Source organism: Colias eurytheme, chromosome 2 (assembly GCF_061535395.1).
Source record: "Colias eurytheme isolate Ceu_HAF_F1 chromosome 2, ilColEury1 Martin Lab GWU primary, whole genome shotgun sequence".
Taxonomy (NCBI): domain Eukaryota; kingdom Metazoa; phylum Arthropoda; class Insecta; order Lepidoptera; family Pieridae; genus Colias; species Colias eurytheme.
The window spans coordinates 12,957,989-12,971,980 of NC_142981.1; the positions used below are offsets into that span (position 1 = coordinate 12,957,989).

The 13,992-nt window shown below is 34.0% G+C and overlaps 1 protein-coding gene across 3 annotated transcripts; it reads left to right on the top strand.

Annotated features, from left to right (window-relative positions):
• Nucleotides 1–385: 385 nt before the first annotated feature.
• On the top strand, nucleotides 386–12,744 carry LOC149910787 (uncharacterized). Of its 3 annotated transcripts, XM_090116696.1 has the most exons (3): nucleotides 388–1,154; nucleotides 6,546–6,734; nucleotides 12,573–12,744. In XM_090116696.1, exons 1-2 carry the CDS (start codon nucleotides 543–545, stop codon nucleotides 6,729–6,731), a joined length of 798 nt encoding a protein of 265 aa, XP_089972822.1. In that variant the 5' UTR covers nucleotides 388–542; the 3' UTR covers nucleotides 6,732–6,734; nucleotides 12,573–12,744. The 3 variants fall into 3 exon arrangements, with proteins under 3 accessions (XP_089972839.1, XP_089972822.1, XP_089972830.1); XM_090116713.1 differs by lacking the exon at nucleotides 12,573–12,744 and having other exon boundaries at nucleotides 386–1,197; nucleotides 6,546–6,685; XM_090116704.1 differs by lacking the exon at nucleotides 12,573–12,744 and having other exon boundaries at nucleotides 389–1,193; nucleotides 6,546–6,687.
• The last annotated feature ends 1,248 nt before the right edge of the window (nucleotides 12,745–13,992 follow it).

Genomic DNA, 13,992 nt, shown 5'->3' on the forward strand with positions numbered 1-13,992 from the left:
CTATTTATGACGGCAGGACTGTCTTGTTTTAACAAATATTATGCAACATCTATTTTAAAAATATGGTTTTAACACAATAATTTATAATAACATTTTTTATCAATGAGTAATATGCAAAATAATTTTAATAATTATTCAGAAGCAAGCTATATAGTATCTACCTATAAGCCTTAGGTATAAGCTATTTAGTATTTATATTAAACTTATCATCACAAAACAAAACAAGATCGTTAATTATTTAACTAAAATACCGTTTTGCAAATCAAACAATAGATAATTAAGTAATCAAACAAATTTGTTTATGAACTAATTAGGTTACATCTTCATTCTGCGTTTTGTTTTAACATAATTGAATAAGTGTAACGTTGCACTTGAGCTGCGACAGCCGGGGAGCGCGGCAATGACTAATTAGCTCATCGAAATCCGATTTCGCCTCGTAACTAGGCGAATTATTCACTAAAACAATAACGTACTCGCGTGCCGCTTTCGTAGTACGGGGCACGGGCCGATCAGTGCGTCCGCGCGCGCCGCTCGTGCGCGACATGAGTTTGTACCGCCGCGAGACACAATACGAGATCGTCAGCCGGCACGCCCGAGAGCAGCGCCTCACCGTCTCCGCCGACAGGAAGTTCCCCCCGCTCTCCCCGCGACGCGTGAAAATCCTGGAGCTGTTAAAACCGGACGACCCCGGTCGGGACGAACTCGAGGCGATCGTCCGGGCGACGCCTAGAAGAGGCCTGATCAAGCCTTACGATGAGGACACCTGGCGCTTCCTCCAGAGAACACATCCGCCGAACGCCCAGTCCACACCGGTCGCAGAGAAAGAGCAAACCAGCCCAAAGAAACAGCCGCGCCAGCCGGACTCGAAGCGGGAGCGGTCTTTAGCTGACGAGTTGCGGGAGGCCGAGGAGGACGAACAGAGCGGCAGTCACATACGTAGAGAGTTATTACGGGAATTTCGGAAGCGTGGGGGCGGCATCAGGGAAGCGTTAGAGCGGGAGCGTTTGGGCAAGTTGGCGTTGGCCGTGGAGGACGATGAGGAGGACTTCGAAGACGAGAACGGGCTGACGGCGGCGGCGCGGCGGATAGACGCCTTGCTGGCGGAGTCCCGCAACCTGCACGAGGAGCTGGCCGAGATCCACGAAGACATCCAGGTGCTGGCTCGACGGGTGACCCGCCGCGACCCTTGACGCGTTGGTACCACCCCTGTACCACGTATCCGCACGCTTGGTGTTTGGTGCTGTAGTACTTACCACTTAGCCAATTTTGAACACAAAAAATTTCAATTTAGTATGGTGAATTGATTACCGGAAATAATGCCATGACTTCCGTCAGTTTACGCGCGTTCATTAGAAACGTAAAAACAAAATTTATTATCGCAACGGTATAATCCAAGTATAAGGGCGCTTGTGCACGGTCCGGTATGGCACGCCATTAATCTATATACTAGCTTGTGCACTATACGTAATTTTACTGTCCGACATTTTACTTTTCCCTATTCCGGATGGTTTTTTGTGTCTACGAATCGCTGTAGGTATAATTGTTTTCGAATGCCCACTTGCTTGGATTTTACTGTTTTTACTGCATATGCCAATTCAAAGCAAGCTCTTGTTTTACTTTCTTTTAGTTGGCAATGAGATTTGTGAAGTCGGTATTGTTATTTTATATACATTGACCAAGCATTGACCTATAATTATTATCTAAGTAAGTGTTGGTAAGTTAAAGTTCAAGTGGGAATAGCTTTAGCTCCTCGTCACCGATTAAAATAAATAAGTGAAACACGCATTTTAAATCTCTTACGGAACTTTACTTTTTATTATAACGAAGTACATAATATAATATTTCACCTTCTATATTTTTTACTCGTTTCTTGTAAAATGCAAAAACAATCATTTTAATTTATGATAGCATTATACCGCCAAACTTCCTTGAACTGTACCGCACTGATCCGAGTTAAGACGGACAGGTGCACAAGCAATTCATCGGTTTTTTCATGCCACACCGGACCGTAAAAAATCGGAATGCCGGACAGTAAAATTCCTTGTAGTGCACAAGCGCCCTAATCATTGTTCAGGGTTCGAAAAGTGACGTCAGAGGATTTATTTCAGCTGCGACAGTACACCAATAATCTTGTTAGACGCGTGTAACACAGTCGTTCATAAAGAATTAACCGGTGGCCTTGAGGGAACTCGGTGATAAATTTTTAATCGATATCAGTAGATTAGTTGAATTAACGATTAAACATATTCCTGAAACTCCTTACCGAGTGGGATATCAATCCGTAAGTCTTTGTTTTAATGTTGAGGCTCGTTAATTGCTCTATAAATTTCGTTTCACTATAAGAGCGAAGGAATTTAACATTATAATTGCCATTAACAGTGCGTGCGTGTGTCTTTTGTATAAATGCAAATAAATCTATTAAGAATTCGTCGTTAGTTATAGTTACTGATGAAAATATATTTATTTAACTTAAGTTTAGATTTAAAATATCTAATTCGCGTCGTTATCGCACAGATATTAATATTAAAAGAAGTTATATTAGCCTAATCGGCACTAATATAACGTGATTCATATGGAAAACATGAATTTAAAAATGTACAAAAAAATTGCTCATCTGTGTGTCTGTATCGACTATCGAGTCTCAAAACCAACGACGAACGATTTTAGCCATAAAACGCTACATCATATATTGTTTTATTAGATATTCAGTCTAGATATTTAAATCTATATTATAGTTTTTTCTATATACCTAGTTCTAATACGCATCTCTACATAGAAAAATACCTCTATAACAAAAAATGCGCGTGACCGGCTTCACCGATTTCGATTATTCTTATCTTGATAAGTACCTATCTCATTATTGTCAGAACAATGATCTAATGCCTTCATAAGATCCTGGAAAAACTCTAGAAATTTGCACATAAAAATTGAGGATATTTAACCCATTTAAACTAAGCATTTAAAATTAAAACTTTTCACGGGTTTGACAATTTGAGTGAAAACAGGACAACGTCTGTCGGGTCAGCTAGTTACAAAGAGGTAAGTAGGTACATTATAACCACGCCGTACATACTAAGGTTTTATTTCCCTGATGATTTATGACAATTAACAATGTCTCCTTCCCTAGAGAGTCATAATCCTTATTTATTATGAATAACTATTCTTAATATATAATTAATCATAGAAGACTTTCGAATTTCCAAAGTAATATATAATTAAACATGTCATAACGAATATACGATTCGTTTTCGGGATTAGTCTGACAGCGGATTAAGGGAAGATTAAAAATATTTTATGATAACTCAGGAGAAATATTTTATGTGATATTCCTTGTTAAATTTACCTAAAAAAACTTAATTTAAGGTTTCTAATTTGTATCTATAATAATCAATATGTTTAGCTTGATATTTGCACTGTACAAATATCATTAATTTCTTATATAAACAAATTCCCGCGAAAATTAAAGAATTATAAAAAGTTATTATAATAAACACTCTGATAACAAAACTAAAACATTATAAACAGAACATTAAATTTCTATTAAAATTTATCACTTCTATCTAGCATGACAAAAAAATCAGGGCTGAATGTGACAACAAAGAAAAAACCGACACTATTAAAATCTAATCAATTTAAATATTAACCTACATTATAGGTACGTTATTAAAATGCAAAAAAACAATCAAACAATAAATGCATTTTTATCAATTCTGTTGTATTGATTTTAACATTAAAATGAGTTCACACTATCTGTTATCGAAGGCAAAGTTTATTATTTCTGCCAACATCGAGTATTGCAATAACTACACGATAATTATATCTTTTATGAACGTCAAAACATGGAAAATTAATTATAATTGTGCGGTACATTTAACGATGCGTACTATTTTTCTCCTTCAAATTACCAGTTAACTGTAGGTACTTAAATTATATGTCTTTAAATCTATTACATACACTAGCAATATTATTAAATACAAGTGTAAAGAAATCTTTAAAATTTAATCAATACGTAGACATTATTTTTCGTCGACAGTTGTGGTTACAATATTAAACATGAACTAGTTTTCCGCCCGCGGCTTCGCCCGCTTTGTCTAAAACCTAATAAGTTATAGTGCCTAAAACCTACCTCTTGAATCACTATCGATTTAAAAAAACCGGATCAAAACCGGTTGCGTAGTTTTAAAGATTTAAGAATACATAGGGACATAGGGACAGAGAAAGCAACTTTGTTTTATACATATTATTATGTTTTTCATAATACGATGATACGAATCAAATACGGCCATATTCAAGAACTAACGTGCTGGCCACGGACAATTCGCTATAGCGAAAATTCGCGCGGCGCGACTGGCGGCGCGTCTTGCGAATGAATCAAATGTATGGAAATGTACTGGGCATGCCACGCGCAGCGGCGACCAGCGAGACGACCGGCGAATTTCCCCGAGCGAATCGCGCGGCACGACTAGCGATCGAAACAAATGTATGAGTTATTACGGCGCAGGCCACGGAGTCGAGCGGCAGACGCGGCGACTACTCCCGGAGCGAACTTAATTTAAAATAGTTTGTTTTTTTTTTCGCGAAAATGGAGACGGAAGCTTTTATTGCAGAAATTCTAGCTAGACCAGCTATTTGGAAGTCTAGCCACCCGCAACATAATTTTTCATCATGCCTATATTTTTCATATTTTTGGTGGAATTCTCCGTCTGTAACACGATTTCTATTTAATTCGTGTACTCCACTATATCTTCCAAACATTAAATCTTGAGCAAAAAAGCTGCTACTCTCCAAACAACGTCGAGCTAACTTTGATAAAGCTATCTCGTCTCCTCGTCTACACTGGTCGCGGCGGCGAACGCCACTGCCCGTGGCATGCTTACCGCGCCGCGCGACTTGCCGCGCCGCCGGTCGCGCCGTCGGTCGCGCCGCCGGTGTCCGTGGCCAAGGTGTAAGGATTAACGTCAAAAATTGTATTCACGTTTTACAAAATTCGTTTTCTTTTTACGTGATATTTCCTATACATTTCTTTATAAGTATTCATGTGTAAATCGTTTGAACTAAATAAATGTTCTTTTTATAATATTTAGTAATTTCCTTTTAGCTATGTACACAGTATGTAGGTAGCATATATTTGCATGCGGATTTATGAGCCTCGCTTGCTTCCTACTCAATGAAGCCCCTCCGGACGTATTGTGTTACAGCTAATTTTTCACAAGTTCAAATCGCACTGACCTAAATTCCCATCATTTTTATTTTATCGTTACATTTTTAGCTGTACAAAATCACTGAATTTAAAAAGCTTCCATCGCTCGACGATTTATAAAAAAAAAAACAAATTACATTCCATTTTTATAAAAGACATTCGAAATTGAAAAAAACGCGGCAAATGATGCGATTTATCACTCGTGTTTTATTAAGATTAGGCAAACTTAATCGGTAAACATTTTTTAAATTTCCAGTATATATTCAATTCTTATTTAGGACCCCATTATTTGTGTAATAAATAATATGTTATCTTTATTAATTAGTACTTTAGTGTGCACAAGGTGGTGGACCAGCGTCGTGTTTTTTATTTTTAATTGTTGAACTGTACATAAATTATTGTAGTTTGTGTTAATAACGCTTAATTAGTTTTGGAATTATTGCTACTTCGACACTTATTATATTACATATTGTGTTATCTTATAAAAAGTATTTGTTAGTCATATTATAATATTTATTTCTTAGTGAATTTATGCTAACATGACAAGTCTCCTGACTCCTCTCCGTCTCCTAAATTTGCAAATAAAATAATTTACAAACTTTCCGAAAAGAAAGACCAATAGGTATCACATAATTTAATGATTAGAATAAATTTGCATATTAATATATAATTAATATTTATTACATTAGTTCCTTGTTAAAGTTTTAAAATCCGGAATTGTTTATTGACCTTTAGAAATTCAACCACAAATAAGCTTTAGTATCGAAAAGTTATAGAATTAAATTTCTGCAAAGCCAATTCCGATTCTAATTATAAGATTGTATTTTAGTGCAGTTTAGTTTTGCACATAAACAGTTTTAGAACTGTTAGTACTTTCTCGAAGCGGAAAGCTTTTTGCTCGGAAAGTTTATGAATATGAGCCTAATCATTGAGAGTTTTTATTCTGTGTTTTTTTATTTCTGGTGCACGTAATTTTGTATTAAATTAGTTAAGAAATTGTTATAGTTTTTACTGTTTTCGTCTTTTCAATAGGTAGTGAAAATCGTTTGTGAATATTCCTATGACAGGTTTTTGTTCATTGTTATTACAACATATTTTAAATATCAGTTTTTTATCATTTGTCTAGTTATTACATCAAAAACTATCACTAAAAATTCAATAATAAATTCAATTCTCGCAGGTATTTAAATGTCGTCATATGAAATATATTACGTCGGAGAGGGGATCCGAACCTACGTTTCAGCTGTATATAATTTTGTCCCTGTTTAATATGTCATATAGCAAAATGTGAACAATAACATATTACCTATATTAGTCACATTTACATCTATCTTTCTATCGCCAGGCGGAGTCGGACCGCGCGTGCCGCTGCGCAGCCGTCGCCCGCTCGCTCACCGCGCAGTCTCAAGCTGTGCGTTACCTGGACGACGTGGTGGCCTTGCTGCGGGGCAACGTGGCAGCCGCGTGGCGTGTGCGCACCTGGCCCTTTGCGCTCGGCTGTCGACAGCCAGAGAGGAACTATATTATATGAACGGTAAATTGGATAGGAAAAAAGAGCATGCCAACCACACGTGTCAGAAGTGAGTTCTTTGGCAAGATTCGATACCAAAATCGTCACCTTACTCCATGACGCGACCTTGAAATTTTACTCTCAACGCGCCTAAAGAACTTTCACTTCAAAATTATTTTTGAAATCGTTTGATGTGACCTTTTGTCTTGTCTTTATCTAAAGTATATTATGACAATTTTGGAATGTTGATACACCTACTTACTCAATGAGTAAGGCCAAATTAACTTTTAAAGCATTTGAATTTTTTATTGAGGATATGCTCATTCCCACAATCAAGACGGAACTGACGAAACCTTTCATGTTGTGTAAGCTAGCCCAAGAAATGTATTATGTACATACTTACAAACAAATATAATACTATAAAATAAATATAATAATATATGTACATAAATCACTACATAGTATAAAACAAAGTCGCTTTCCCTGTCCCTATGTCCCTATGTCCCTATTTCCCTATGACCCTTTGTACGCTTAAATCTTTGAAACTACGCAACGGATTTTGATGCGGTTTTTTTTAATAGATAGAGTGATTCAAGAGGAAGGTTTTTATGTATAATAACATCCATTAAATAGTGGAGAAGTGCTGTTATTTTTGAGGTTTCTAATGTGATGTCGTAAAAAATTACATTTTTTCCGCTTACATTGCAAACGCAGGCTGAACCCTACGAGTTTTATCAAAATAATGTACTAAGTATTATACACATTGAGAAGGTCTACAGAAAAGTCCGCGATGGATGGTATATGTCTATCTCTTATGGATAACCCACAATAACTTTTTTTTGTCATTTACTTTTTACGACAAATAATGGCTAATTTTTGAAGCGATTTTAACCAATACAGCATTAATCCTTAACCAATTAAATACCTTGAACACATTGTTCATTTAATATAGATCTATATGGCCCTTTACACCGTATGATTTAAGTGAATATTTTCGAAGATATTACAGATTTAAAAATTGCGGGACGTAGCGTACCGGTACCGGCCGCCCGGCTATCTATTTTACACGTGCGAAGCCGGAGCGGGCCGCTATGTTTTTATATACAACGTTCACAGTTTTTCTGTAGTGTATATATTTTAGTATCAGAATTGCACCCGTGCGAAGCCGGGGCGGGTCGCTAGTAAATAATAAACGTCTCTTCTTTTAACACGTTCAGCAAATAAGACTTTGACGGTAGAAGAAATATAAAAAATGTACGTCTGTTTTTCTTAGACTATCCCCAATTAGAAATATCATATTTTAATATCTTTGAGATGATTCCATTTTTCGCCCCAAATACAACTAAGAAGCAGGAAACATCTCGGCAAACAAAGCTTTTCTAAAACTTCATCGAACAGCCAACTACACTCATTTTCGTGCAAACTTATGATAATATGAGATCTGGATGACTCTTCTTATAAACCGCAAACAATATAGAAATATATCATAACCAAGAAGTATCTATTAAATTTAATACCATATTAAAACCCCGCGAAAGTTGGCAACATAAAACAAAATGGCGACATGCGTGAAATGTCACTTTAATGGCCTATTATTTGACAGGGAACCGAATTGAGTGACGTCATAAAATAAGGATCGTATGAAGAACCTATTCCTTGTGGAAACGAAACAAATATTATATAGACATTAAACTATATAACAAAGAACGTTAAAATATAAGAAACTAAGGCTCTACTTAATTTTTTAAATGCATTTAAATCTTATAAAGTTTTTGAGACCGGTTAAAGCTCAGTTAAAAAAAGTTTCTAATACCCTTGAGATTATATTGTCCTCTTCTAATTTCTTACAACCCGCCAATTATATGCATTTCGATTTTCAAACATCTGTATAAAATTTGGATTGTAATTTAGATTAGATCATCACAACAAATACAGCTGTAACTACATAATATAAAAGTAATAACGCCAGAACGGCTGAACATGCCCTAATAGGCCCTAATATTGCCTATAGACATAGGTCATCGCTTAAAATAGTAGGTACTTCATACATGCAAGTAGAGCCCCAGCCTGCGAATAGTATAGATTAAATCGTGTAAAACTGTTAACTCATTACAATCCATTCTTAACTTCCCACTCACATTAGTAAATTACCGGCGCAATTTCAATGAACAATTCGATTTTAAAATATTGCACGCGATAAAATTATCTTGTCTTGAATTCGGCACAAACGCTACAGTTCCCGAAACGACTAGGCATTACCTTTGTCTAAAATCTAGGTTGAAAATAATAAGAGGAAGCCAACACGCCCTTGAGTCGCGAACTCGGTAATTCTATCGTTTCTATTTTATTATTTTTAATGAAATTCATTACAATATTGAATGCAATTAATTCAGCGATTAAAAACGTCATCTAAACACATTTATTTGTTTTCTAGCTGCGCCCCACGGTATCACCGGTTCCGCTCCTGTTGGTCTTAGCGTATGATATATTATAGCCTATAGCCGTCCTCGATAAATGATCTATGTAACACCGAAATAATTTTTCAAATCGGACCAGTAGTTCCTTTTCCAGCTAAGTTTTTTTTAAATTAGTATAGATATATGTATAGATAGATTTTAGAAGCGCTGTTTAACGCCGAGAGGTATAACATGTTTTTATCATTAGTCTTGTATTTCATAATGTATAAAACTATCAAAAAAAGTTCTAGAAACTAGTCTCAGTCATAATACAGACCAGTTTGCCTCGACTCTATTCATTTTGTCAGATAGCAATCAGTTTCTTGCAAAAAAACTATAAAAACAAAAAATTATGCCTATCAATAAGTTTTTTGAAAGTTCAGTAAACATAGCTGTGTATTTTAAATCGATTGTACAGAAATGAAATGACAAATATTCTCTAAGCAAATTTAACTTAGAAACACAATACTTTTATCCTTGCTTCATGGATTGTACTGGCGCTCTCCCAAAATGCCTATTGCGTAACCTCCTTAACTGTAGTGACAGTTGTGGCTCCATCACTTATGTCTTATCAATTTGAGATTTATTTATTTATTTATCCTTTATTGCTCTTAGATAACTTAAATATGAACTTAATCTAATTATAAATTAAAACAAATGGCGGTCTTATCGCTAAATAGCTATTTCTTCCAGACAACCGGAGTACGGAAGGAAATTAGTTAGAGGAGAGGAATAGGGCAGAGCATAAATGTAATATGTATATTATTTTATAATATGTATTCGACAATCATTTATTCATTCTATAAACAACTTTAGACTTTTGAATCTTCAAAATACATAAATCATTTTTTACCACAGGTTCGGAAAGCAGTTTTTAAAGAGAAGAAGCAAGAAGCTCTGTAGTTACTCTTTTAATGTCATATTTATACTAATGTTTCTTATAAAAAGCACAAAAACGTATAACTCTCCTATTATCAGGTCCTGAGTTACATTTCCTGTGAAGACTAATTATTGTTGTCGGTCTAGCACGGAAGTAACCTAATTGTCACTAGAGATTACTGAAAGGGGAAGCCATCATGCGGGGATTGCTCAACTCCAAGAGGAAACCTTATTCTAACGTTACAACTAAAGAAAAAATTACCATTAGACCATTTTTTACAATAATTTGGAGATGATGAAATAGGGGATGAAAATTTGTATAGTAAACGATAAGGACAAAAAAAAGCCGCGGGTAAAAGCTCGTAAAATATAAATATTGTCCTAAGAAAATAGGGAGACCGCCTCCTTGGTACAGTGGTTGACGCGTGAGCGTAAAACCGAGGGTTCGATTCCCGGTGGAGACGAAGAAAAAAAATGTCTCGGTCTGGTAGGACACAGAGGGCTGATCACCTATCGATCAGTGAAACAAAAGTACAATGCATCACTTCACTTTTTTTAAGAAAATAGGGAGAGTCAATATGTGTTATAATCGTTAAAATCGTCATTAAAGTCCGCCATTAGACACAAATTAAATAAAGCTGCGTTATGACACGACATTTTAGCTCGTAATTAGATAACCCGACCTTCGACACGACACGATATATTCAATGAAAGCTTTTATGGAAAGACAAAGGTTTAAGGAGTAAGAAAATATTATTATATTTCATACCAGTTAAAGACCGCAACTTCGCCCGCGTTACATGAGAATTTTTTGAAGGCAATCCAGGTAAAAAAACCTGTTAAATATGGGAATAAGCCAACGCAAGGAAAAATAATTATTATTTTGATAATAATATGCATATCATTTAAATTTTAAAACGGGCAACACAGTTATTAAATATATTCATAATTTTACAAAATTCAGTATTTACCAAAAAAACAACATTATTTTTTCACCAAATGTGCCATAAGTATTTTCAAAACATTTTGCATATTCAATTGTATGATAAATTATTTATCAGTTATTCAGTTTCCACAGAAAAAGCTTTGATCACAACGGGAATAGATTTAGCATTGTATGCAAATTGAAGCGTCCGGAAATATTTAAAATATCAGCTTTCCAATTTTCCACATTTTATTAGTAAATACTGCAACACGTTTTATTGTTTCGATTTCACAAGCAACATAACTGCATGCTGATATTACTTGTTTACGCGCAGTTCATTGCACCCGACTTTGTTACGCCCTAAATAGTATGCACTTTATTAAAAATGTTTTTTTGCGCTGAACAATGGAGTTACGGAGATGATTCGTATTGAATTTTGTGTTAAAATAACGTATTGAATATATTATATATCTAACGAATATAAATAACGTATATAATATTATAACGATTGGATATACATGCACTACACTAACATAAACAACTAAACTTCTTTAGGTAATTTGAATAAAAATTTCGGGTTTTTAAGATAGATATAATTCTGTGAAGTTTATAGTTAGTATTAAAATTTGTGTATGTTAACTTCTGATTTTACATTATTTGACAAATTATGTACTGCATGTAATATTTACTTTTATGAAATTATAGCATACAAAGAGCCATCTGAAATATCCGAGAGTTATGAGCTATTTTATCGTGTCACATAAAATTCAAAATGGCATACTCTAGAGAGAAAATTGTATGAACTTATCAGCAGAATTTTTTAAACTGTCTTGTTATTAACGCAACATTTCCCAAGTGATGAGGAAGCCGTATGATTATTCTGAGATGGACAAAGGGCTAAAAAAAAGCTAAAAATAATTTGGAAAATCCAAAAGTGCACGCCTCATAATTTTTTTTTAATAAATATTTATTAATTATTATTTTTGTTTATTTAATAACAATTAATCCACATCGAATCAGACCCTGAAAAATGAAAGGGTTCTATTCCTGAGCATACTCAAGCGTAAGAGAAAAAAAAAGACTCGATTAGTAAAGTATTTCGGTCGCTATCGTGTTAACAAGAAAAAGGATCCGCACATACAGACACACGGACGTCCAAGACAGAACTTTTTTAAACTGTTTTTTAACTAGTTTAAATAACAAAAATGACATCAAAAATATCATGAACGTTAAAAATAGTGTTTTTTCTTAATATGTGTGTGTATGTATTATCTTACAAGTGCAATGTATGATACATAAAGACATTTTAAGTTTGAAAAATCAGATGTTTTGCGCGAAGTGACAGTAGTACCCACCTCAACGCTTCGCTTATGAGGCGTGCAATATACATTTAGTAATATTCTATTTCTAATAATTATAATTGATAAGTAATAGGTAACGTAAACTAAAACCAAGTAAAGGAAAATTTATATATTTCGAAGCCAGGGCAAAAGTCTACATCCATATACATATGTTTTCTACTTGTATAGATAATGATTGTTTTTTTTTTGTATAAATAAACACACTCGTATTTTCATTAATATAATACATTGTTTATTTCAGTCAAACGATAAGAAGGGTGAAAAGGTTTATCCGCTGTCTCCTGAAGTGACATCAAGTTTCATTCAACCGTGGACCACGTGCAGTGTGGAAATGGTTTCTACACTTAAGTGCTAATCATTGCTTGTGTGCAGTGACGTCATGCAATCGTCATGACGAAGCTATGGAGGGGCAATTAAAATTTAAAACACTGATACTGCCCGCGAATGAATAAGCAATTTTGTAGATTTTATAGAATGAATAAAATAAGTATTTTCCTAGTGAGAGTGACAGAATTTTCGGTTTTTTTTATATTAATAAGGGCGTGTTAAGAATTACAGAATTATGATTTGATTGATTACTTTAATGCCTAAGAATTAGATTCAGAACAGCTTACAAAATTTATTCTCAATATTAATATTCTGTCTTGTTCTGTAAAAGTGGATCGTATTCATTCAATTCATTATCATGGTGCGAAAAATCAATTATATTACAACTACTTTTAGATATTAGATAATATTTTGTAATATGTAATTGCAAGCTTATAGTAGCAACCTATTATGCTCTACATACGTGTGGCAATTTTAAAGCCACATAATATACAAAATGAGTTTTTAGCGAATTATAATTTGAAAATATAAAATTATTCACGGTTTCTAGAATTTAACAACACGGATGATTGAAATAATACTCAATTAAAATATTTTAATGTTAGTGATTTTAATGAATAGATAAGATATGATACATGTATAAAGCTTATCGATTAAGGTATTTAATAATTTTTCTGAGACTGATAATCTATGGTTAGTGATATTTTCCTACTGTAGATGTATTTAGTTTATATGATCTCTATAGACTATGTTTGAAATTAATGTAGGTAATAAAAATATAGTACTGCTAAAATTGTTCACAGATAATTAATATCACTCAGAACCAAATGGAATTTTATCTCGTAATTTTTGAATGGTTCGGAGTCGTTAATTATTTGTAATAAAATACATATTTCATTTCTTAATGTAGTCTATATGTTACTTATTTGTGTTATAATCATATATGTATTATGATATTTCAATAATTTTAGTCAATAATATTTTATATGTGTCATTAAAATAAACATTGATTGTGTTCATTTTAATGAAATGTATAAGAATTATTCTAACGAACGATTGTTATTACGTCGACTCGATTTAAAAGTAATTCTTTTTCGTCACAGTTTATTATGAATTAAATATTCATACAATTTTAAACTTTGTTTTATTTCTCTGAATGATACCTATTCAAAAAAGTACAATTACCCTATAAGAGACAATCATAAAAATATTATAAGTGCGAAAGCATGATTTATTAGTTAAAGAATGCAATTTAGAATCAAGAACGGTTAAGATACGGGCCCTAAATATTTTTCTAAAAAAATTGAACTGAAATAAGGGACGAGGTTTTGCCT